At 37.3% G+C, this 26,010-nt stretch overlaps 4 protein-coding genes and 1 pseudogene across 4 annotated transcripts; all 5 read left to right on the top strand.

The window, feature by feature from the left end:
- The first annotated feature begins 3,551 nt into the window (after nt 1-3,551).
- Nucleotides 3,552-4,496, top strand: LOC116124192. Its single transcript, XM_031409898.1, has 2 exons — nt 3,552-4,025; nt 4,143-4,496. The coding sequence occupies exons 1-2, from the start codon at nt 3,552-3,554 to the stop codon at nt 4,494-4,496; spliced, it is 828 nt and encodes a 275-aa protein (XP_031265758.1).
- Nucleotides 4,497-14,508: 10,012 nt separating this feature from the next.
- LOC116124205 (putative histone deacetylase complex subunit cti6) lies at nt 14,509-18,137 on the top strand. Its single transcript, XM_031409908.1, has 3 exons — nt 14,509-14,993; nt 16,608-16,860; nt 17,594-18,137. The coding sequence occupies exons 1-3, from the start codon at nt 14,676-14,678 to the stop codon at nt 17,974-17,976; spliced, it is 954 nt and encodes a 317-aa protein (XP_031265768.1). The 5' UTR covers nt 14,509-14,675; the 3' UTR covers nt 17,977-18,137.
- A 1,116-nt stretch (nt 18,138-19,253) lies between these two features.
- LOC116124190 (omega-hydroxypalmitate O-feruloyl transferase) lies at nt 19,254-20,657 on the top strand. The gene has a single exon (XM_031409897.1). It carries the CDS (start codon nt 19,254-19,256, stop codon nt 20,655-20,657), a length of 1,404 nt encoding a protein of 467 aa, XP_031265757.1.
- Nucleotides 20,658-21,031: 374 nt separating this feature from the next.
- On the top strand, nt 21,032-23,045 carry LOC116124146. The gene is made up of 3 exons (XM_031409859.1): nt 21,032-21,134; nt 22,056-22,459; nt 22,790-23,045. The coding sequence occupies exons 2-3, from the start codon at nt 22,079-22,081 to the stop codon at nt 22,904-22,906; spliced, it is 498 nt and encodes a 165-aa protein (XP_031265719.1). The 5' UTR covers nt 21,032-21,134; nt 22,056-22,078; the 3' UTR covers nt 22,907-23,045.
- A 376-nt stretch (nt 23,046-23,421) lies between these two features.
- On the top strand, nt 23,422-25,527 carry LOC116124189 (annotated as a pseudogene).
- The last annotated feature ends 483 nt before the right edge of the window (nt 25,528-26,010 follow it).

The following is a 26,010-nucleotide window of genomic DNA, read 5'->3' as shown; positions in this document are numbered from 1 at the left end:
AAAAAAAAAATTATAAGAATATTTCTAAGTCTTGGCCAATGCTTTTTATTTTGTTCACATATTATGGTTGTTCGACTATTCTTCCACGCATTGTGTTAGATATCAAAGAAAGATTATGGTTTTAAAAGATACATCTTTTTTTTTTTTTTTTTATGGATAAACAAAAAGTATTATTTTGTCGATTAATTACGATTGCAATTTCAAATGGGATCTCAAATCTCAATTGGAATCTTAATAGGCATTTGGTGAATCAATAATTAATTAAAAATATCATGAAAATAATCTCTCTATATAGTAATTCATATCTCATGAAATTTATAGTATAAACATATTAATTTCGTATTTAATATATTGAATTTATCTTTAAAATTATGATGATGAATTGATTAAATCTATATTTAAAATAACAACAACAATAATAATAAAAGAGTACTTAATTCATCGTTAAGATAATCATTGGTATAAAAGGCAAGGCAATCTTAAATTTTAACCAAATCTCAAATTTATTGAATACCCTTGATATTTAGTGAAAGAATCAAAGAGGTCCATAAGTTTTTACAAAGTGTATTTTAATTATAAAGATATTAGTGTTCCATTCTGTTATGCCTAAAAAAATCAAGGCTGATGTAAGCTTACATCAGCAAGCACTAATCAGAGTTCAAGCAGACTTTGCGCTGTCCAGGTGCTGCCACATCGATCCAAGACAAAAAGAATACGGCTGTCATCAGCTTATCAGATTCAGGTTTTGTCTATGAGTAACTAAGGACCACACACTTGTCCAAACCCTAGATAATTTCAGGATATGTCCTAAGTTATCAGCCAATGGGAGGTAAGCAAGGACTTGCACGGCACCTACCCACTTGCAGATTTGTAATCATTACCTTGAATTCCTCTACTATAAATAAAGGATTCTCCCTCTCATTTTCGGAATTCTGATACTGAACCCTCATTGTAATTGGAAATCTTTATTTTCAGAGTAATGATAACCTACAAGAAAGAGACTGACTTGATATTCTCTCTAAATACTCAGTTATTATACCTCTATTTGATGTTCGCTATACGCGACCTCTTGTAATCTTTCATATATAAAAGAAACAGTAGACGTAGGATTCACTTTAAGCATCTGAACCACTTTAAAAATCATCTCTCTCATTTATTGTTCACTCTTTGTATTTGATTATATTGATTAGCTCTCTCATAATCATTTACGTGTAATTTCTAAGAACAGCTTAGCACTTTGCACGTGCGAGTCGTTGGTGTCAAAATCACGCATCAATAGTTTGGTGTTAGAGGAAGGGCTTGATTTTATATCTGCTCTTCATTCAAAGTCTGTGATCAGTCTGTTCTACTTTTGAACAAATGGCTCATGGTCTTGATACCGAGAGAACTAGCACCAACAATGAGGAGATCCCCCGGGTACAGGATGTTACTTTTCCCGAAGTACCTCCAGTCCCCCAACGTACTACGACGAATATCCCCTCGACCTCTCAGCTCGATCCACTTGTGATGAATTACTTGAAGAGGTTCAATAATACTCTCCAAACAGTTGGCCAAAAGTTAGATTGTTTGGATCAGGTCATATTGCCCAATTCTGACAAGGCGGTACCATCTCCAAAAACACATGTAGATCATGTTAAAGCGTGGAACGGGCGAAAACTCATACCACGCACATTGCAGTGCATAAGAATAAGGGAAAACAGGTGACTGACAATGGGCCAAAAGGCTCGAAGGGAAAACAAATGGCTCATGTCGTGAAGCAGGTAGAATACTTGTAGCTTTGTGACTTAGCGGTATATCACAACATAAGCCATCTCATGCCACATCGCATGGGCACCCCCGCAAGAGTGCACGGCATAGGGATTCCCATCATCGCCGGAATGATGGTTTCAACAATTACCGTGAGGGAAACACCCACCATATGCAGGTCGGTTCTAACCACAGCAAAGGTTGGGATAACTCCCCAAGCCATTCAGTGTCTTCACATGGCTCTAACCAACATATGCCAAGGTATGTCGAAGGCTCTGGCCGAGGCATGAAAGAGTTCGATATGCGATATTTCCTTAATCGCAATCGTGGGGAGCGAACCCACATTGCAAAAAGTGATCCCCAAATGGCTCCGCTTCCTCAGATCAACGAGTTACAACGAGTTCTAGATCAACTTAGAGCTCAGTAGAATGAGTGAGGGCAAGTCACTGGGGCCTTTCCCTTTTCTCCAACAATTTTGACTGCTCCTCTCCCGTCAAGATTTAGAATGCCTAATATGCGAGCATTCAATGAGAATTATGATCTGCAGGATCATCTCTATTAGTGAGAATTATGATCTGCAGGATCATCTCTATTAGTTTAACGACCTCATGGAGCTTCACCAAGGTTCCAACTTGGCAAAATGTCGCTACTTAGCAGTGATTCTGACTGCCCATGCTAAGCGTTGGTTTAGATCGCTTCCGCCAAGTTCTATCAACTTGTGGCAGCAGATGAGTTCATTATTTTTGAGACACTTCTAGGCTAATAGGAAGTTCTTAATGTCGTTGAGCTATCTGAGCAACATACAGTAAGAAAGGAATGAATCCCTCTAATCCTACATTGACAGGTTCCACAAGGAGCTGAATAAGGTGGCTAATACACCCGAAGATTCAGTTCAAACTCTTATTATTGCAGGAGTTTACCCGCAAATCAACCTGTGGAAGAAATTGCAATCTGAGGATGATATTTCCTTCATTCGCTTCTACAACCTCACTAAGAAATATCTCAGAATTGAAAATTCCATGGCTGCTTTGAATCACCACGACCCCAATCCTTTAACCAATGTTCCCAGTCAGAGGGAGGAAAACTATGGAGAGAATAGTAGAAGATTTGATCGCTAGTGGGCTAATGACAATTTGAGAAAGGGAAAGAAACAGAGGTTTGAGCCCAAGAAATCTTATGCCCAAGTCCCTCGTCGTGATCATGACAAGAATCAGTATAGTCCATTGAATACATCGGTATTAGCTATTTTGGATAAATCAGAAGAAGCTAATCTACTCGAAGAGCCAGAGCCCATGAAAAATTTCTCTTCTATAAGAAACAGCAATAAGTATTGCCATTATCATCAAGATTATAGGCACCATAACGATGAATATCGAGCTCTTAAGCAAACTATTGAAGACCTTATTAAAAATGGGTACTTCAAGGAGTATGTTAATGGTCTAACTCCCATTCGGGAGAAGGATCAAGAGGACGATAGGAAGAAGCATCATGGTCGTAAGGGTCTCTATTTCATGGGGATTATATTTGGAGGACCACATCTCGTAGGGAATTCTCGAGGTACTCAAGAAAAGTACGCTCGAGAAGCTCGTCATGATCCCATGAATGTATTAAACATAGCGTCGCGACCTACTAAAATGCGTAGAGATAAGGAGATTGGCTTTTTAGAGAAATACGCAGTGTGATTGCATCATCCTCATGAAGATGCACTCGTCATCGCGGCTGAAATATGTCGGTGCAAGGTCCACAGAATGTTTGTGGATAATGGGAGCATCGTGAGCATCCTATTTCAGTGAGCATTTGAGGAAATGCAGTTGGAAGAGGCAGATCTGAAGCCTACCTCTATCCCCCTCTATGGCTGTACTATGGATCATTTGATTCCCAAGGGAACGATTACACTTCCCGCCACTTTGGGTGAGACTCACGAAGTGACCAAGATGACAAAATTTCTTGTAGTAGACTGTCTATCCACTTTCAATGGCATATTAGGACGACCTCTACGCTGGAACTTCAAAGTTGTCACCTCTATCTATCATTTGAAGATTAGATTTCCCACTCCAACAGGGTGTGGGGAAGTTAAGGGGTCTCAGCGTGAATCTCACGACTGCTATGTAAGAGCAGTGCAGATGGCATACAAAGGGAAAGGAAAGCCAGTGGGCATTCCCAAGCAGACTATGGCGATCAGTAGGATCAAACCACAACCAGGTCTAGTGGAAGACAGCATAGATCCTCGTGTTCAGGAAGAGTATTCCCACAGTGGGCTTGTTGAGACTCTATCTAAGGTATCAGTAAATCAGACTGAGCCTACTTGTGTGTTGAGAATCGAAAGTAATCTCAACCCTCAGCTCGCTACTAATTTAAAGAGCTTCCTTAGACAGAATATAAATGTTTTTGCATAGACTCATGCTGACATGGTCGGGATTAGCCCGAATGTAATATGGCATGCCCTCAATATCGATAGTGAGGTCATGCCAGTTCGCCAAAAAAGAAGAGTCATAGACCTAGAGTGTTATGTTGCTCTTAAGGTTGAGGTGGATAAGCTCCTCTCACTTGGGTTCATTCGGGTGGCTCATTACTCGAGTTGGGTCACCAATCTTGTTTTGGTGAAGAAACCCAACGGCAAGTGGCAAACATGTGTTGATTTCACAGATCTCAACAAAGCTTGTTCGAAAGAGAGTTTCCTTTTGCCTATAATCGATCAGCTCGTTGATGCCACTTTCGAGCACGAGTTGTTAAGTTTCATGGATGCCTAGGATGCCTACTTGGGGTATACTCAGATCCTGATATACATGCCCGATGAGATGCGTACCTCGTTTATTACAAATCAAGGATTGTACTACTACAAAGTCATGCCCTTCGGTCTGAAGAACGTTGGGGCAACCTACCAGTATTTGGTTAACCGTATGTTTTCAGAACAGATCAAGAAATCAATAAAGGTCTACATCGATGACATGCTGGTCAAATTGCATGTCGCTTCAGATCACATAGCTAACCTTGCGGAATTATTTGATATACTCTAGAGATATTGAATGAAACTTAATCATCTTAAGTGTTCATTTGGAGTATCCTTAGGGAAATTCCTGGGGTATATGGTTAACTAGTAGGGAATTGAAGTCAACCCCGAGAAGATCCAAGCTCTCTTAGATATGAAAAGTCTCGCCAATCGAAAGCAAGTTCAGAGCTTGAATGGGAGAATAGCGGCTCTCAGTCTCCTCATATCGAGGGTAATAGATCGTTATTTGCCATTCTTCAATATACTCAAGGCCAACAATAGATTTGAATGGACTCTAGAGTGTGAGCGAGCCTTCCAGAGCATAAAAGAGCATCTCGAAAAACCACCTCTTCTATCCAAGCCTCTTTCCAATGAAATCTTATTTCTCTATCTGTCAGTCTCTTAGTATGTGGTCAGCGCAGTTCTCATTCGGAAAGAGGACAGAATCCAGTGGCCAATGTATTACATGAGCAAACAACTACTGGATGCTGAAACACAGTATCCAAAGATGGAACGATTAGCTTATGCCTTGATGATCATTTTCAAGAAGCTGTGACCTTACTTCCATGCCCACACCATTCATGTATTAACCAACTACCCACTCATGTAGGTCCTTCAGAAGCTAGAGGCTTCAAGTAAGTTGCTCAAATGGGCTATGGAACTAAGCTAGTTCGATCTGCATTATAGACCGAAAGTAGCATTCAAAGGGCAGGTTGTTGCTGATTTTATTTTGAAGTTCTTTTATCAGCTTGATCGAGAATCCAAACAGCCAGCTAGTGAAGTTGTATAGGAAACTGTTTGGAACTTGTCAACTTGGAGTCTTACATTGATGGGTTTTCAAACTAGAGAAGAGTCAGAGTTGGTCTTTTACTCATTAGCCTTGAGGGAGACAGAATATGAAACGTTATTTTCTAGTTTGCGACTAGCAAGAGAAATGGGGTCAAATATGATCGACATCAATAGCGACTCCCAGCTGGTTGTCAACCAGATTCTGGGAGAGTATCAAGCCAAAGAAGAGAATATGATCAGTTGTTTGAAGAAAGTCAATGCCGAACTCAAGCCTTTCAAGCATTATACGATCAAACAAATCCCGAGAGATAACAATTTTATCGCGGATGCTTTGGCAAAAATAGCCTTATCGTTGGACTCTAATGCTCTAGATAGTATTCTAATCAAGTACATCAAAGTTCCCAACATCAGCTCACCTGATCAGGTCGTAGCCACAACTGAATCCATTTCCTAGATGACTCTGATTATTCAGTATCTCAGAGATGAGGTTCTTCCTAACAACAAGACTAAGGCAAGACTCTTGCGAACTAGAGTTGCTCGTTACACTCTCATTGGAGATTACTTGTACCCCCTCCTCTGATGTGTAACAAATGATGAAGTAGACTATATCATGAGAGAGATACATAAAGGAATCTGTGGTAATCACATTGTCGTACAGTCTCTCGCCAATAAAATTATCCACCAGGGATACTATTGGCCCCTACTTCATGAAGATGCCTTCAACTTTGTGAAGAAATGTGATAAGTGTCAGAGATTCACAAATATCCCGTGAGCTCCTTCCCACTAGTTAACAACGATGACTAGTCCTTGGCCATTTTCTATGTGGGGAATTGATCTCATCAGACCCATGCCAACCGGTAAAGGTGGCATCAAATATGCAGTGATCGCAGTGGATTATTTCACTAAGTGGGTCGAAGCAGAACCTTTGGCTGCGATCACTACAAAGAAGCTCAAAGACTTCGTCTTCAAGAATATAGTGTGTCACTATGAGATTCCTCATACAATCATTTTTTATAACGGGAAATAGTTCAATAATGAGAAATTCAAGCAGTTTTACGAAGAGTTGGGGATAAATAAAAATTTCGTCTCAATAGCAAGACTGCAAGCTAATGGTCAAGTTGAAGCTATCAATAAGACTATCAAGCACACATTGAAGGCCAAACTTGGCGCAACCAAAAATAGTTAGGCCGATGATCTCCCAAAAGTTCTATAGACATATATAACGACTCTGAGAACCTCTACTTCAGAAACACCCTTCTCACTGACATATGGTTGCGAGGCAATGGTTCTAGTAGATAGGGGTGAGCACGTGTAGCGGGTAGAACCGGAACCAGCAGAAGGAACCAGAATCGAAACCAAAATTGGCAAGGGGTACTCAGCTTGGAACTTGCTTGGAACTTGTAGCGAGTACCCTGTTTTGGAACCTGGGCTGAATTAAATATATGTGAAGAATGGGGGGTCAATTATAATTTTACATATAAACAAATTAAAATGGAAAAAAGTTAAATTTTTACAATAACCTAATTAAATAAATATACAATTATACTTATTACATATAAACTACACTATATAAAAAACTTTAATATATTAATATTAAATTTTTGATTAATTAAGTGTATAATTGGAATTTGGACCAATTAAAAGTATTTCAATGTTATTAAAAGAATTATTTTTGAATAAAATAGTATATTTGCTTGAATAATAATATAATATGTTGTTATTTACTTCAATTATCAAGTTTGAAGTATATCTGTAATAAATTAGTAATTAATTAATTATATAAAATAAATTGATAAACATTAATACATTATTAGTTAAATGATTACTTAATCAATTATAACATTACATTACAGTTAAATGATTACTTAATTAATTATGAGTTTATAATATTGCATTAATAATTTAGTATATTACTTAATTAGATAGTTAGAAATTTAATTAATTATAACATTACATTATAAACAAATGATTACTTAATTAATTATAACATTCCATTATAAACATTAGTACAATACTTAATTAAATGATTAAAAATTTAATTAATTATAATATTATATTAAAAATTTATGGTATGATTATTTAATTAATTATATCATTATATTATAAACATTAGTAATTTATTACATTAGCATAATACTTAATTAAATGATTAGAAATTTAATTAATTATAACATTATATTATAAATTTATAATATGATTATTTAATTAATTATAACATTCAATTATAAACATTAGTATAATACTTAATTAAATAATTAGAAATTTAATCAATTATAATATTATATTAAAGATTTATAATATGATTACTTAATTCATTATAACATTATATTATAGTATGATCATATAATTAACTATAACATTACATAATGAAATGATTACTTAATTAATTATGACGTTATATTATAAACATTAATAAGCACAATACCTAATTGAATGATTAGAAATTTAATTAATTATAACATTACATTATAAATTTATAGTATGATTACTTAATTAAATGATTATTTAATTAATTATAATATTATATTATAAACATTAGTACAATACTTAATTAAATGATTAAAAATTTAATTAATTAAAATATTACATTATAATTAAATAATTACTTAATTAATAATAATATTACATTATATTATAATCACTTAATTAATTATAACATTACATAATTAAATGATTACTTAATTAATTATAAATTTATAACATTACATTATAGACATTAGTAACTTACTATATTAGTATATTACTTAATTAAATGATTAAAAATTTAATTAATTATAACATTACATTATAGATTTATAGTATGATTACTTAATTAATTATAATATTCAATTATAAACATTAGTACAAGACTTAATTAAATGATTAGAAATTTAATTAATTATAATATTAAATTATAGATTTATAGTATGATTGTTTAATTAATTTAATTAATTATTTGTGTTTTGGTTTTGATTGAGGAATTTTATATGAATTGCGATGAATTGATTAAATTCAAGTATTGCCTAGAGATTAGAGGATTTATGAGTCACATTGGATACAAATGAATGAGTAATCAAAATTTGTTAGGGGTGTAGTTGTAAATTTATAAGGTATTTTTGTCATTTTTAAACTAATAGTGGGGTAATTGATTTTTTACAGGGTACCCGGGAAAGGAACCGGAACCTGCATTTTAGGTTCCAATTCCTTGAATTTAAGAACCTACACTATGCTATTCTGGTTCCTTTTTCTGGGAATCTGCACTGTGCGATTTCGATTTCGATTCGCCCGAAAAATGCAGGGTACCTAGAGCCGCTCACCCCTACTAATGGAAGTAGGAGTTGTTTCACTTCAGAGAGAATTTTACAATGGAACAGACAATGAAGCATTCTTACATGCAAGTCTGGACTTAGTTAAAGAACACAGCGACAAGGCTCGGTTAAGGATAGCTTCCTACCAGCAGCGGGCTAAAAGATTTTTCAACTCTAAAGTAAGGAGAAGAGACTTCCAAGTTGGCAACCTAATGTTAAAAGAAGTCATTCTCGGTACAAAAGAACCAAATACGTAGGTATTGGGACCTAATTGTGAAGGCCCATATCACGTTGCAAAAGTGGTACGACTTGGAACGTATCGCCTCAAAAAGCTTAACAGTTCTGAAATATTGCGAGCTTCAAATGCTAAACATCTTCGCCTCTATTATCAATAATTTCAAACTCGTTTATAGCTTGATCAGTTTTTTACTTGTAAATTTTTCATTGTTGTAAATATTATAAATAAGATTATCTCAATTCTTCTCAAAGAATCATTTGTATCGTAATGTCAAGTTTTGCATAATCTTATTATTTACAATGTTTTATAAGTTTTATGATCAGATATGCTATATTTGTTTTGTGAAGTACTTAAGTTATAAGAGTGCTATCAAAAGTGGTCAAAAGTTCTTTTGTATATTTCAAAATATTTGCAAAGGATAACTTGGACCTACATGAAAAAGATAGTACAAAAGACTCTATTCGAGCAGAGGAAAGAATGATCATTGGTTAGAATGATCATTGGTCTTGATTACCGGGATTCCCAACTTCAGTCACCACGACCTCTCGGTCGTTTGGCTGATCACTGACCTCTGGGTCATTCGCTTGGTCTTCGGGGACCTCTGTTTGTTGCTGATCGTTCTTTGGGGTAGGCTCTTGTTCTTCTTACTCTTCAGCCACAATCATAGAAGCCAGAGCAACTTGGTATTCCTCGGGGACGTCGGACATATCCATGTTAGGATTGTTCGGTTGCAAGCTATAAATAGCTTGCTGCACCCAGTGAGCAACCTTCATTTCCATTTCGAGGTTCTATTGCTTCATCTGCTCGGTTAACAAAGTGATTTGCCCGTGAGCAAGTTCAAGATCTATTATAGTACTCTCTTCTCTTTCTCTAAGTTTTCCCATAACTAAACTTGAGTCTTTTCTGCTGCTTTTTCACGCTCTGAGCTTGCTTGCAATACATTTTCTCTTTGGCCCAACTCCTTAGTGAGTCTCGCTACTATTCGTTGGAGCTCCTTATTGTCGTTATCCTTCTTTTCGAGCTTGATCTTCTGGAAGTCTACTGCTCACAGAGCAGAATTCCTTTCAATCAAATAACCTTCACCTGAATATGGGCAACCTTTGCTTCTTCGTGTGAAGCCACAAGATTTTGCTTCAGCTTAGCAATCTCCTCCTTCATCTCGTGGAGCTTTCTGGAAGAGCTGATTTTCATCTTATTGTGGGTCACATTCAGGGCAAGCAAAAACTACATGGAAATGAATAAAGAGTTAGTTTTTTTCTTAAAAAGCTAAAGAATCAACTTATATGAAAGAGTTCTGGAAGAGAACAAGTCATTTTACTTGAATTTGCATTTGAAGTGTTGTGGCCACCAGGTCGGTAGGTCGAGCGGCCACATACTTGTTAAAGGTTGTGGCAAGTTGGCATTCCAAAAAGGTGTAAACCACCAACCGTAAATGGTCTGGTAGTTGCCCTAAAAGATCCAACACGGATAGGTCAAGCCTCGTTGCAGCAGGGACCCCTTTGACTTGTTCCTCTCCTGCTTCCTACTAAACGGCCATAGTAGCTCCCTCTTTCCCTTGCAAGCTCCCAGGGGCCGTCGAGGTCCCAAGAGCATCCCTCGAGGTCGTCCTCGCAGAAAAGAGTTGATAGGGATGTAGCCTATCTAACAGTATCTCGAAGCCTTCTGATTCAGATTCAGTTTCCTCTTCGATGGGTATTGTTTTCCTCTTCTTTGTCTTCATAGCTATGGTCTTCTTTCTTAGTAGATGAGCAGCGGCGAGCTAGGGAGCTTCTCCACGTCGCTCACCAGGTGGTTGTCTTTCGGCACCAATTTGTATCCCCGTTGCAGGGATATCGCTGGAGGTCGCTCCAGCTGGTTCAGTTGGATTAATTATGGGGAATGTGAACCCCCCAGACTTTTTCATCGTCTTCGCAACCTTTAGTGGCATGGTTGCTGCATGACATATAGACACGTCAGCAAAAAAAGTCTTCTTTTGCTAAAAAAGACTTAGAGTTTTTCTGTGTAGGAAATACTTATGAGCTGAACCGTCCAAATATGCATTGGGACTGAAAAACCCGTATTTCCAAAAGTTGGCAGTGGTCACGAGCAGCCTTGTGTTACGACTCTGGTCTGGCAATCGACCACATGCTTCGATGCAGCTCCGATCAACTAGCTCCAACAATCTGGTCGTTTTGTTTCCTGCAAGAAAGCAAAAGGATTGTTAGCCTAATTTGTTTAGGAAGAGTTAAAGTTAAAAAATAAGCGATCTGGAAATTAGAAGGAAAACATACTCGGTTCCTTAAATTTACAGACTCCATTGTACTCGAAGAAAAAATACTTGGTTTCATGAGCCCTAACATTGCTAGGGTAACCAAATATCCCTCTCTCGATCGTTGATCGCTTAGAAAGGCAGTACGAATCCTTGTCTTTACTCTTTTTTAAGTAATAGGCACAACCAAGTTTTTTTGTTGTTGGCTTGTCGAGGTTGTGTTCACCAAATGCAATATACATAGCGACCGCTATCATATATGCATTTGGTGTCAACTGAAATGGCATGACCTGGAAGTGGTCGAGAATCGATCTGATGTAGGGGTGAAGGGGTATCCTCACTCCACATTTGAAGATCGCTTCTGAGATCGCGATCATTCCTTGGGGAGGATCCTGAGCAATGTGCGACCTGTTTTGGAACACGTTTAAGCTGATCGCATAATGGTCTATTGCTTTCTAAATTTCATCCTTCGTAACTATTGATTGTATCACCTTTCTACGACTTGCCAAGGTGCCCGATGGTTGCAAGCTTCCAAGACCCGTTGAGGTGCCCGATTGTTGCGAGCTTCCCTCTCCAATTGTTCTTGCCTCAGGGGCGTCCATTGTCCTTAGAGTCTATAAAGGTGTAACATGTAGGGGTGACTCAAACTCTGCATAAGTAACCTCGTATGACGACTCAGAATAGTAAAAGAACCCTGGTTTCTCTCCCATAGTCGCCAAAAACCCTAAAAATTCTTAAGAATGATTTTCTAAAAATCTATGCCCTAGGTTTCGACTCTTAAAAGTGTTTCTTTTTAAACACTACCCAAGAATGTTCATCATCTAAGCCTATTAGACGTCGACACCTGCCATTACTATAAAAACTAAGTTTTTGATAGAAATGAAAAAGAGAAAAAGGGAAAAAATTTCTTTGCCTATTGATTGCTGGGAACGGATGCTCTGTCGTAGCGTTGAGTGCGCATTAACCAGGAAGAGGATGAACTGATTTTTTGAATGCAAAAACATTGTTTTTCTCTCAGAAAACTTGAGTTCTATAAAAAAATTTAGAATGGGCTTTGGGTTTATAAGATGGAAGACGAACTTGGTTTCTTTTATAAGCGACGTTTGGGTGAGAACGTGTTTCTGGCCATTGATTGTGACCACGTGTCACCAATCTGTGTGAAGAGTGACCATTACACTTCGTGAATATCAATCGGCGTTTCTCTTTATTGAAATTGCCAAGCGCCGACGTGATTATCTCCTCCACATTAAATGCGCCCTCATACACATTTAATGCTTCAAAAGGGAATGTCGTTTTAGCATGACTTGCATTTAATGCTCATGACTGACACTTATTGCGTAGAGACACGTCTGTCAGATAAAGCTTATTTTATTGACCAAGATAGCTGTCAAATGCAATGGATAACATCTGAGGAGATCGTTCGAATAAGGCATTTTTTCTATATGTCAAGCTTAAACAACGAACAAGATGACTTTTGGTTTTCGACAACAAAGTGTTCTAAGTGTTTTCAGGTCGTGAATGACAAGTAGAATTCGAAACACATTTTCATAGCATTGATCAAGATCTGGATCAGGTCGTTAGACCTTTGAGAACAATCACGTTAGGTCGTTTGTGTAATTTTTGAGACCCATGTCACGATCTACACTCAGTTTGCTAGTCTGATCAAACCATCAGCCTCAAGTTGTTTGTAACAATGTGGCTGTTCTCGACTGTTAATTTGGGTAGACATTCCTCGAGACAAATCAAATTGCGGCATAATCATGAAGTTTTCAAGATTCAATCTTTGAACCTTAAGAACTGGGGAGCTTCTGTTATGCCTAAAAAATCAGGGCTGACATAAGCTTACATCAGCAAGCACCAATCAGAGTTCAAGCAGGCTTTGCGTCTTTTAGGTGCTGTTATGTCGATCCAAGACAGAAAGAATATTGTTGTCATCAACTTATCAAATTCAAGTTTTGTCTATAAGTGGCTAAAGACTGCACACCTATCCAAGCCCCAGATAATTTGAGGATATGTCCTAAGTTATCAGCCAATGGGAGGCAAAGAATGACTTGCATGACACCTACCCACTTGCAAATTTGTAATCATTACCTTGAATTCCTCTACTATAAATAGAGGACTCCCTCTCTTATTTTCGAGATTCTGATACTGAACCCTCATTCTAATTGTAATCTTTATTTTTAGAGCAAATTTAACCTACCAGAAAGAGACTGACTTGATATTCTCTCTGAATACTTAGTTATTATACCTATGTTCGTTGCTCGCTATATGCGACCTCTTGTAACCTCATATATATATAAAAGAACAGTGGACGTAGCTTTCGCTTTAAGCATCTGAACCACTTTAAAAATCATCTCTCATTTAGTATTCAGTCTTTATATTTGATTGTATTGATTAGCTCTCTCATAATCATTTAAGTATAATTTCTAAAAATAGTTTAGCATTTTGCATGTGCGAGTCGTTGGTATCAAAATTACGTATCAACAATTTCTGAAATTATAAGGGTGTAAATGTTAAATTCTGAAACTTATGGGTCCCACTTTTTACTAAATATCTGGGGTGTCCAAAGCCAAAAGCATAACAGTAACGAAATCGAACTGTGATGTGCAGGATGAAGGGCACATAATAATACAATAATAATAAGAAAAGACAGAGATGGGCTTAGTGCAAAAAGGCCCATATTTGTTCAATAGATGCCGATTACACAATAAAGTGGACCCAGAATGACTGCATGCCAGCCTTGTGTGTTCTCACCCTCCCTCTTATCCACCTGTTCATTAATCCATTATCCATTCACACACATTATATTACCTCACTAATATACCGTATACCTCACTCTTTAATGGGACCACACAACACAAACACCACTCCATCTTGACCACTTCGTAATCAGACGGCTCACCTTCACTCACTCAACACATCATCAATACTCCTCTCTCTTCTTATATCTAAAACTAAATATCCACCTTCATCATCTGGAACTTACCCAGTCACCCTCGCAATCCCAAAACAAAAAACACAAAAAAGAAAAAAACATTGCGCCTTTGCCTTTGCGCGTAACCCCAGCCAGCCCCAAAGCCCATCAAGGCCATGTTGTAACCCAGATAAAAACTCATACAATTTTACAACTCTTCCATTTCATCCGTTACATTACACATACACAACACACATTGAGGACAGTGCTCTTCCTTCTCTCTGCCTCCAACCAACCAACCCATCCCAAACCCTAACTCTTATTATCAGATCGTCTTTTAACTTTACAATTTATTTCATCTCAACCCTTGATTGATCAAATCTAATCTCATCGACATCTGATTTCCTATTTTGTCCCTTTGCTGAAGAGGTTTACAGTCACAGGTGTGTGTAGGGTGTTCGACAATGGTGGGAGGCGGTAGCAGAAAAGACGAATCGTTGGTTTTAAACAGCAATAATGTGTTCGCGGCGCTAGGAAACTTGAAGAAGAAGAAGAAGTCTTCCAGTAAAGAGCAAGGTTCATCCAAGAGCAAAACCAAACCCGCCGAGAAGGAGAAAGAGAAGGAGGTTTTCTGGGCCCCAACGCCGCTTACTGTTAAGTCGTGGGCTGATGTCGATGATGAGGATGACGACGATTACTATGCAACAACCGCGCCGCCTCAATCGGTTTGGGGTACTGTGGACCCCAGCCCCCAGAAAGAGTCCCAGGAGCCTCCTGTTGAGGTTTCGTTTTTGCTATTTTATTTTATTTTCTTTATATTTATTGTAATTATGCTTCCTTTCATTGTTTGATGCTGAATTTGGATTATATAATTTTATGCTAATGTAGAGTACAGCAATGCCTATTTAATGACAATAGTGAATTTTCAAATGAAGAAAATGATCTTGCCTGAATGTGTTTAGCTCTTTCTTTTCGCAGCTATTTTAGGATTTAATTGGCATTACATTATTGCATTTTTTTAAGTGGGTTTGAGATTCTTTTCCTTAAATGTTGTGTCAGCAAATTTTTTTGTTCTTGTGAATATGATGACTATACGTGCTGTTGACAAACAACTCTACATTTTGTAACTGGAATTCTTTTTAACTAGTTTCTCATCCATGTTTGCCTATGAATGTTGGGATATCATGTAGAGTCTGCTGTTCATAGCTTTATGAATGCCACAATAAGAAACTAATTTCTGAGCGACGTAGATTTTCCTGTGGTCTTGACTGTTATTTTTGGATAACAAAGTTCTTTTAATGGTTTATGTTTTGTGTGGAATGATATGTATCTGTTGACAGTTGTGGAAATTGAAGTGGTGTTTTTTGTCGGTTGTTCGTAATCAATTTTGCATTATTTTCTGCTTCGATCATCATTGTGATTTCTTACTTTTATTGAAATCTACTTGATCCGTTGAAGTTGGCACGTGTAGAAAGGTCCTGTGTTAAGGTTACTTCTACTTAATCTGGTTTACACACGTATTAAAATCACATGTATGTTGTTTTGACTGTCTTATGCTTATTATCAACATATGTCTTGTTATGTATTTGTCGTGGCTTGAACTATTTTACACTTAATTTTAATTATGATAACACAATCAATAAAGGCATTTCTTGTCGTTTAGATTGTCGGATTCAACAGATCATCCATAATATGTGTCATTGCAACAATTATTGATGGAGATGGTAATAAGAAGTCAGTGCTGGTTAATGTGGAGTTTGCGTTACTCTGGTGGACGTGTCAATTGTTTTACTGCTTCATGATAAATGATTGTGGCTGCATTGATTTAACTATTGGTTGTCTTTTCTTGATCTCCTGAGCTTATAATGTTGTTCTGTTGCAGAAAGATAATTTAATGTTGTTTAGATGGAGATATAAGTTAACGCTCTTTATAGAGGCATTTCATTAATCTAGGGGGTAACGCCAAGTAACTCGGACAACAACTTTGCACTATGTTGCAGCTGCACTCTGACATGCCACGGACCATTGGAGATGGGTGCATGCTGGGTCATTCCATTTATTTACCATGGTTTACAGCTACCTGATTGCTTAGGTCCACCCCTTTGTGAACCTGGGACAGCCAAAGTATCAGACTTTGGTTAGGATTATGTGTCAGTCATGGTTATGCTAAAAAATGGTCAAATAATAAAGTGTATCAGCATGTAGTTTGATACAAAAATATAATTGCACTGGGGAAAAGGCAGTAATTATTATTTAATTATTAGTGGGGAAAAAAGTTATTTCTCATGCTGTATTTCCCATTTGAGGATAAAATGCTCTATGAACCTTGGATGATTAAATGTACTGAGTCATTTTGCTATCAAAGATTCTTAGATTTATTCCATATTTTATTTCAGGAAAGTGAAAGTGAGGAAGAAGGTCTTGATGAGGTTGATGAGGATGTTGAAGAAGAACATGAAAATGAAACTGAGACAGCAGTAGAAGTGGAGCCACTAGTTGCGAAGCCTCCAGAAACTCCTTTGGCTCCTAAAGATACAGAAAGGCAACTTTCAAAGAAGGAATTGAAGAAAAAGGGTCTCGAAGAACTTGATGCTCTTCTTGCTGAGATGGGATTGAAAAATGAAGCCAGTGGCCAAGATGGATCTCATGGTACTTTGGCATCATTTATATGTTTATACATCTCAATAGATCCCTTCTCATGTTAGCATTGAATTGGGTCTGATATCTTTGTGACATATGCGCCATCACTAAAACAACATACGCAAGCACATGCTCACACACACACACACACACACACAGTCGTACACACATGTTTGTATGTATGTATGCATATTGTAGATTTGAAACTACTTTTAATTCCTGAAATTTAAATGCTTTCACTTTTAATACTGGAGAAGTCAGGAGTTTCCTCAACAGCTTTGTCCTTCGATGTTGTTAAATTCTGCAAGTTCATTTATTATTCATATTTGTGCAAGTTTCTTGTGGTTAATGGGAATTCTGTTCAATCTTAACCTCTCTTTATGCTGCTTTCCTACATCAAGTTCATTGTTTCTACATTTTGTAGTATATAGACTATAACTGCCAGTGCATTATGCCCTAATTTTTTTTTTTTTTTCTTTTTGCTCTGAGCATTGGTTTTCAAAAAGACTTGGTAGCTTTTACTAGTATTTCAAACATTTAAGAATTTTAATGGGAAATTATAACAAGTTAGCTTTTACCCACATTTATTTAATATGTGTTGACCATGTCAGTTCTTGACACTCATTTCTTGAAGTTTATGACTTGGGGTTAAACAGAAACTTTGGTCCATTGCTTGTTGCTGTATTTCATTTTACTTAGGAAGCCTCTGTTACATGGAATACATATTTTTCCTTATTTTCAGGTGTGGCACAAGAGAAGAAAGGAGAAGATAATGGATATGTTGAAAAGAAGGATGATGGCCCTGCAGAGAGCAAAAGTGCCAAAAAGAAGAAGAAGAAGGATAAATCCGTGAAGGAAACAAAAGATTTGTCTCAGGACCAGCCTGATGGTGCTAACGTTGGTGGTGGGACAGATGAAACTGCAGGGACAGAGAAGGCGGAGGATACATCTGTTGATGTGAAGGAGCGGCTGAAGAAAGTAGCTTCTATGAAAAAGAAAAAGTCTAGTAAAGAGATGGATGCTGCTGCACGAGCTGCTGCTAGTGAGGCTGCTGCAAGGAGTGCAAGGCTTGCTGCTGCAAAAAAGAAAGAGAAGAATCACTACAATCAGCAGCCGGTGCGGTAAACCGGCAAGACACTTAATAGTAGTTTTCTTTTTTACTTCTCACATATGAACATGTACTTTCTTTTGTTCATTTTATCAAATGCAAAATAAACAACAGTCTGGTTTTCTGAAGGTAACTTTCAACAGATTTTTGGAGAAAGAAATTGGTTCTTTTGATCTGATTGTTTGTCCGCTTTCTGTTGGATGACATTGCGTGTTTGCACAGTTTTGAATTTTATGAATGTTAATAACTAAACTGTTTATGTTCGTTAAGTATGCATTGTGCCACTGGGTAGACCCTGCTTTGTATTAAATGGGAAGGTGAGTAGGGCTGGTGATGGGCAATGGATCCATGCTTGCATGAAAGGGGAAGAGGGGGTATCCGTTAATGCCTGGGAGAGAATTAGAAGAGTAAACTTGAGGATTAAGGCGTTTATTTATTTTCTATTCTTGAGTATGGTAGTTAGTTATAGGTGCTTGAGGATTTGTAATTTGCTTTTAAGCAGTGGAATCAGTTTCTTGGGCAATTGATTATTTATGTTTTGACCCCCGGGTTTGTTATTTAAAGATAATTATGGCACTGCTTTAGCTTTTTGTAGATGGTTTAGTCCATGCTTATAACTTTAGAGGAAGAACTTCTTGTTCTTCATGAAGTCCAGTCTGAGACTCTGACCCCTATGCAGATTGTCATGGCAAACAATTAGCTAAAATATTACGGACCATTGACCGTTTGGCAAATTTCGTTCGTGGGTCCTTGCCAGACAAATTTAAAGGAGGATATTGAAATTTTTTTATCAATCTTAAAGTAAGTTAAGCTAGGGCAAAAAATTAATCCAAGTGCTTGATAAGCTTTTTTTCTAAAAAGAAAGAAAAAGCAGAGATCCTTTTTGGAAATAAAAAATTCACAACTGTTTGGAAAACGTCTATCCAAAAGTTGTTTTATGAGAAACAGGAACATTATTGTTTAGTATCACAAAAATGCCAAATAGAAAAGTGAGAAATATCAGCCTGATAGATCATGGAAAGTATCAGCATCAACTGCTCCATACCAAGAACTTTACTGAAACACCAACAAATTTTCAGGATAGCAAGAATTTTACTGAATCACCAATAAATTTTCAGGATAGCAAGAATTTTACTGAATCACCAATAAATTTTCAGGATAGCAAGAGTTTTACTGAATCACCAACAAATTTTGAGGATCCGCCACGTATGTAGCTAAGGCATCTTTACATGCTATAGAAAATTCAATCCCCTACAAATTCCAGTACTTGGCATGAGTCTCTCACCACTCCTCCATGGCTTCATCTTCATGGGTTGAAGAGCTGCGTTTCACCCAGCTTAAAATCCCTTTAAGCATCCATGAATCGATTCAGGTGATGCCGGCTGGGCCTACACCTGCTGCCCCCGGCGACAGCCTCTACCTTTCAAACCTTGACGACATTGTGGGAGCCCGTGTATTCACCCCCACTATATATTTTTATCGTTTAGAAGACTCCATTCGCCCCGTCATGGAAACATTACGCCAGGCTCTTGCCAATGTTTTAGTTCCTTACTACCCTTTATCTGGGAGGATCAGAGAAACCCATAATGGCAAATTGGAAGTGTTTTTTGGTCCTGAACAAGGTGCTCTCATGATTAAGGCACACTGCGAAATGGCCTTAGATGATCTCGGAGACCTAACAGTACCAAACCCGGCATGGGCACCGTTGATCTACAAGTTTCCCAATGAAGAGCCATACAAGATTATTGACATGCCATTAGTTATAGCTCAAGTGACTCTGTTTAGCTGCGGTGGCTTCAGCCTTGGCCTTAGACTCTGCCATTGCATCTGTGATGGTTTTGGTGCTATGCAGTTCCTCAATGCGTGGGCTGCCACTGCAAAAGCAGGTAAATTGGTGGTAAATCCTCAGCCTTGTTGGGACAGAGAATTTTTCCGGCCTCGCCACCCGCCAATCATAAAACACCCACATATTGAATATATGAGAATTGATGAAGGTTCAAGCCTAACAATGAGTTTGTGGCAAACCAAGCCTGTCCAGAAGTGTTACCGGATAAGCAGGGAGTTCCAAGCGCATCTCAAAACTCTAGCTCAACCGGATGACAATTTCCCATGCACTACTTTTGATGCAATGGCTGCTCATATTTGGAGGTCATGGGTGAGAGCACTTGATGTCAAACCACTTAACTATAAGCTTAGGCTTACATTTTCTGTCAATTCTCGCCAGAAACTGAAAAACCCGCCATTGAAAGACGGCTTTTATGGCAATGTAGTGTGTGTGGCATGCGCAATGAGCTCTGTTAATGAGATTGTTAATGGGCGGCTCAAGTACACAACCCGTCTGGTTCGTGAAGCTAGACTCAGTGTCTCAGAGGAGTATCTAAGATCTACAGTGGATTTTGTTGAAGTGGAGAGGCCAAGAAGGCTTGAATTTGGAGGAAAATTGACCATAACTCAATGGACAAGATTTTCAATTTATGACTCTGCAGATTTTGGGTGGGGAAGGCCAGTTTATGCCGGTCCATTTGATCTCACTCCAACACCACAGGTTTGTGTGTTTTTGCCTGGAGGAGGAGCTGATCCTAATGGAACCATGGTGGTCTGCATTTGCTTGCCTGAGTCTGCAACTCGTAAATTTATTGAGTTTCTATGTTTGAAGAATTCTTCTAGTAATGGGAGTGAGAACAATGACAATTTATAAGATATTATGTAATTAAAGTGGTGAGATGCAAATAAATCACCGTATCTAGATGCATATTTTGTTTTAATTATTCAGTTATTATCAAGACTTGTATAGCCATAAATTCAGTTGCTGAATGGCATCAATAATCAATATTAGTTCTAATATATATATATATACACACAAAAAGAAAAAATAAATAAAGGATTATTTACTCACCATAAGGCGTGTGACGTGGGGTGAAATCCGTATTCTGTTTCTATAAAATGGCAGACCAGAGATGTGGTGTCTCACCGCTTGGTCCGCTTCACGTATCAGCAATTGAAAAAACGTCCTCAATAAGCGGGAACTTTTATTGCTTTTAAGTTTCTTTCTGTTTTCCTCTTTATCCACCATCACTCTATTCTTCAAAAAAAAAAATACCGTCCATCGTTTATCTCCACTCCGAACTCGAACGGTTCTCGCCACCGAACAGCCGAGTTCTCACGCTGTACGGAGGTAACTTTATTTTCTTTCTCAATTTTTCCAGTTGATTACCGAGAAATGTACGTTACAAAAGGAAAGAAATTAAAACAATCTACATATTTTCTTGCCAACCAGACAGAGTTATACCACCTTAATGGCACTTATTTTATGTTTCTTTTATTTTTCTCCATGTTTGGCTTGCGAAGGAGGAAATTGAGAGAAATTTTGAAAATAATTTCTTTTTTTGCTATTTTTTAATTCCATGGAAATTTTGAAATGCTTAATTTAAATTCAAGATTCTCTTATCTTTGGGTTGGCCGCTTAATTGTTTTCTTTAGATTCAATATTCCTTGCTTCGACACCAGTCTTGTTGGTTTTCATTTATCAAAAAGACAAGAAATGAAAGTCAAAAGAGATGCAATTTATCTATTGTATATTGTGATTAAATACAACCTCTTAGTTATATATAAATTGTTTACTAAGAGTTTCGAAGCAAACTGAGTTGTACCATCATTCAGAAGATTTTAGATTAGTTCAGTCTAGTAGAAGCTGTTGTTTATTTTCTTTGATGCAGAATTTTTTATGTACTTGAGTCTCATAAGAAACTGGTTGAGACTTTATTTTATGCTTAAATATCAGAAATGCTAAAGTCTGAGGTGCCAATTACCGTGAATTTTAGAATTAGGACATGCAGGATCATGGGGTGATGAATTATATAAATAAAACTATAGCTTTTGTTACATACTTTGAGAAATGGATCCATTAGATTGATGAGCTAGGTGTGAACTCCTTGGGAGTAAAATCTTTATCCTGGATATATTGGTCTCCCATATGCTTCTTTCTCATCTGTTAGTACCACTGTTGTGACTTCTTTATTACCATCTTTTATCCTTTTTTTGGTCCCCTTTCTCTATTTAATGCCTATTGACAATTATCTGATTTTGGTTTAAACAGTTTTGTTTTGTACAAATTGAAAAATGGAGCAACAAAAGTCATCTTTGAATCCGGATGCAGCATCATACTTACCAACTCACAAGCAAGAAGCAACTGATAACCACAAACTTTCTGAGTTAACAACAGAAGATTTTTTGAAGAGTGGTGATGAGACTGCTAGCTCCTTTTCTCCTACTGAAGGCCACTGCAGGTCTGGAAAGCATTTCCAAGCTGAAACTTCCGAATCAGATGTCCGTAAGAATTTAGGTGATCAGACGGGAGAGCAGTACATTAATGAATCTCAATTTCAACTTGATTACCTGGCCTTCATGTTTCCTGATATATCAGAGAATTTCCTCGCTCATGTTTACTCTATTAATGGAGGTGATGTGTATAAGTCAATCGACATGTTGAAGCAACTAGAGGTACAGACTAATTTGGATTTAGCTAGATATTTGATATTGTTTCTCATGAATTAAACTGCACTTATAAAATCATTTAGACAATGCTGTTGTTCACCATTTTCAATGAGTTTTAATATAGGACAATGCAAATGCTTCTATGAGTTTTTGCTTTATGTTATATTTGTTCTCTGTTATGGTAACATAAAATTTCTTTTTTACTCTGGAGTGGTACCCAAGTTTATCAGAGAGTCGCCTTTTAAGTCTTTTGCATGGAAATATCCAAATGATTAAATCTTATGATTCATTACTGATCTTGTGTTTTTTTTTTTCTGGATCATTTAAAATGTGCAGTGTCCTCCTCATTTGCTTCCTGAATGTTTGCCAGGAAGCTCCAACACCGGGAATGAGTTGGAAGGCAAAGTACATTCTAGTGAAGTCGGTGCTTGCACTACATCATGTGATCCTTAAGTCCTGCATTATTCACTGTAATTCAATTGAGATCTCAAGACTATTGCTATCCTTCTTCTGGCTGTTGTGGATAACTAACAAACAGAATTCCTTGACAGATTAAAAGTCATAAGAGTTTCATTTAGGATATATCTGTTGTATAGCATAACAGATTACATAAACTTATTCTGATTTCCTTTGCTTGTTTTATATCTTAATGTATACTATTGTTCTAGTTAACATCTATACATTGTCATTTTGTCAATGCTATTCATTTTATAAATCCAAATGTTAATATGCTTCCTAATAATACAATATCAAGTTTTACGTTGCTTTAAAATATTGTTAACGTGCAATTGTGCGCCTAAACACTAGACCAAGATAATGTCATGAGCTTACTAATTTATTCATCATTCTTCGTTAGGTAACATTACAATTTAACAACCACTACTAGATGGTCTTATGGTAAAACCAAAAAAAAAATGTTCTGTTTTATCTGGAAAAGTAAGGCTGACGTAGAGTCTCGTCAGTAAAAGATGATCAGAGCTCATAAGGGTTCTGTGCCATCCAGGTGCGGCCACATCGTGCCTAGCGCAAGTGGTATGACTCCTGTCAGTGCGACAGGTGAGTGTCAGGCTAGCAAGCGGCTGGAGATCACCCACGTGTCAAAACCTTGCTTTAGTCGAGGAAATCCCTCGGGCAGGTGACTAATGGGATGCAAAGAAAAGATTTGCACGGCACCTACTCACTTGCAGCTTTTAAAATCATTACCTTGAACTCTTCCACTATAAAGAGAAGACTTCCCTCTCATTTGTGGGGATTAGCTAATTTTACGTTGAAATGACTCTCTCTCTCTCTCTTATATTCTTTCTCTAAACTGTAACTCAGCTGGCTGAATGCGACCTGATCTCTCTCTCTTATTAATACAATAGCAATGGACTTAAGATTCGCTTTTGAGCATTCGAACCACTTTAAATATTGCTCTTCACTTTTTATTTAATTCAATCCCCTAATATCATGTGTGACTTCTAAGTCTTTTGAGCATTTTACATGTGTGAGTAGTTGGTGTCAAAATCAAGCATCAACAAGTTCTATGAGCTCCAGAATTCAAATCTTCCTAACCACTAACAGGAGTGACTATTAGAATTCTTACTCGATCAACAATTCTAGGATCCAAGGATTATTATTTTTAAGTTTAGTATAATATGTTATAAATCTACCTTATACACAAAACAAAAAGTCATATAGGCCCTCCTCGTTTTTTATTCCATAAATTATCAAGATGATTAACCTTTTTACAATAATGCTACGGGCACCGATATTTTACATCGAAATCTTATACCGGCTTACGTGTTCCGTGATTCATACCAGCAAACCAGACACGTTTCACGTTATTAATTTTTTTTCTAGTGAACAGTCATTCATCAACTATGGACGGCCGTTCACTTACTATGGACGGGGGTCCATTTACTACGGACGTGCATCCCCATTTAAAAGACGTCCATCCATTAGTATAATTGAATAATTTTCTTTTTATAAAAATTAGGGACGGCCGTCCACAATTTATGGACGACTGTCCCTAAATATTGAACGGGCGTTCATATTTTAATGGATGCCCGTCCATTAACAATTCTTTTTAAAAAATTAAAAAACATTTAGGGACGGTCGTCTCTTAATTTTAGACACCCGTCCATAAATTATAGATGAGGTTCCCTTAATTTTGGACGGGCGTTCGTAAGGAATGGACGCCAATCCCTTATTGTGGTTAAACAGAAAGCAAAAAAGGGCTCATGTTTAATAGAGTTACTAGTTGTGATCTTCCTTATTTTTTACTCCCTTTATATAAGTACCCTCATGCATTAGAGTCATTTCAGGAGCAAATGGAGGCTCTTCATGAAGAAAGCAACCTGAAAATACTTTTTAACACATTTGATGCGTTAGAATCTGAAGCGTTAATAGCTATTGATAAATTCAACATGATAGCAGTCGGACCTTTGATTCCATCTGCATTTTTGGATGGAAAAGACCCATCCGATACTTCATTTGGAGCGGATCTATTCCGTGGTTCAAATGATTATATTGAATGGCTAAACTCAAAGCCCAAGTCATCAATAGTTTATGTGTCGTTTGGAGGTCTGATCGTGTTGGAAAAGCAACAGATGGAGGAGATTGCACGTGGGTTGCTTGGTAGTGCCCACCCGTTCTTGTGGGTCATAAGAGAAAATCAAAATGAAGAGGAAGACAAGGAAAAAGATAAATTGATGAGTAGCAGATCTAGAGATGAACAAGAGCAATAAGGTCTGATGGTTCCATGGTGTTCACAAGTAGAGGTATTGTCAAACTCAGCGATAGGATGTTTTGTAATGCATTGTGGATGGAACTCAACGCTGGAGAGCTTGGCGTGCGGTGTGCCCTTGGTGGCGTTTCCTCAATGGACGGATCAAGCGACAAACGCTAAACTGATTGAAGATATTTGGAAGATGGGAGTGAGAGTGAGTAAGAACGAAAGAGATGGGCGTCCATTCCTTACGGATGCCCGTCCAAACTTAAGGATGTTCGTACATAATTTATGGACAGTCAAAGGACGGCCATCTATAACTGATGAACAGCTATCCCTAAATTTTTTTAATCTTTTAAAATGAATTGTTAATAGATGGGTGTCTATTAAAATATAAACGCTCGTCTAATATTTAGGGATAGCCGTCCATAAATTGTGGACGGACGTCCTTAATTTTTATAAAAAAAAAATTATTCCATTTTACTAATGGACGGACATCCTTTAAATGGGAACGTCCGTTCATAGTAAATGGACCTCGTCCATATAAAATGGACGGGAGTCTATAATAAGTGAACGACCGTCTATAGTTGATGAACGACCGTTCATTAAAAAAAAATTAATAACGTAAAACGTGTCTGATTTATTAGTGTGAATCACGAAATACGTAGGCCAGTATAAGATTTCGGTATAAAAATACCGGTATCTATAGCATTATTGACCTTTTTATAGTATCATAATCCCATCCAGAACCAATTGAATTGAGAAATCAGTTTACAAAACCTTGTTTATTCATTGATTAATTAGTATAGCCAGATTAATCATGCCACGTCAATATCCTCCACCCAAA

The sequence above is a fragment of the Pistacia vera genome, unplaced genomic scaffold (assembly GCF_008641045.1).
Source record: "Pistacia vera cultivar Batoury unplaced genomic scaffold, PisVer_v2 Contig150, whole genome shotgun sequence".
Classification (NCBI taxonomy): Eukaryota; Viridiplantae; Streptophyta; class Magnoliopsida; order Sapindales; family Anacardiaceae; genus Pistacia; species Pistacia vera.
This window is presented reverse-complemented; position numbering and strand designations above follow the sequence as displayed.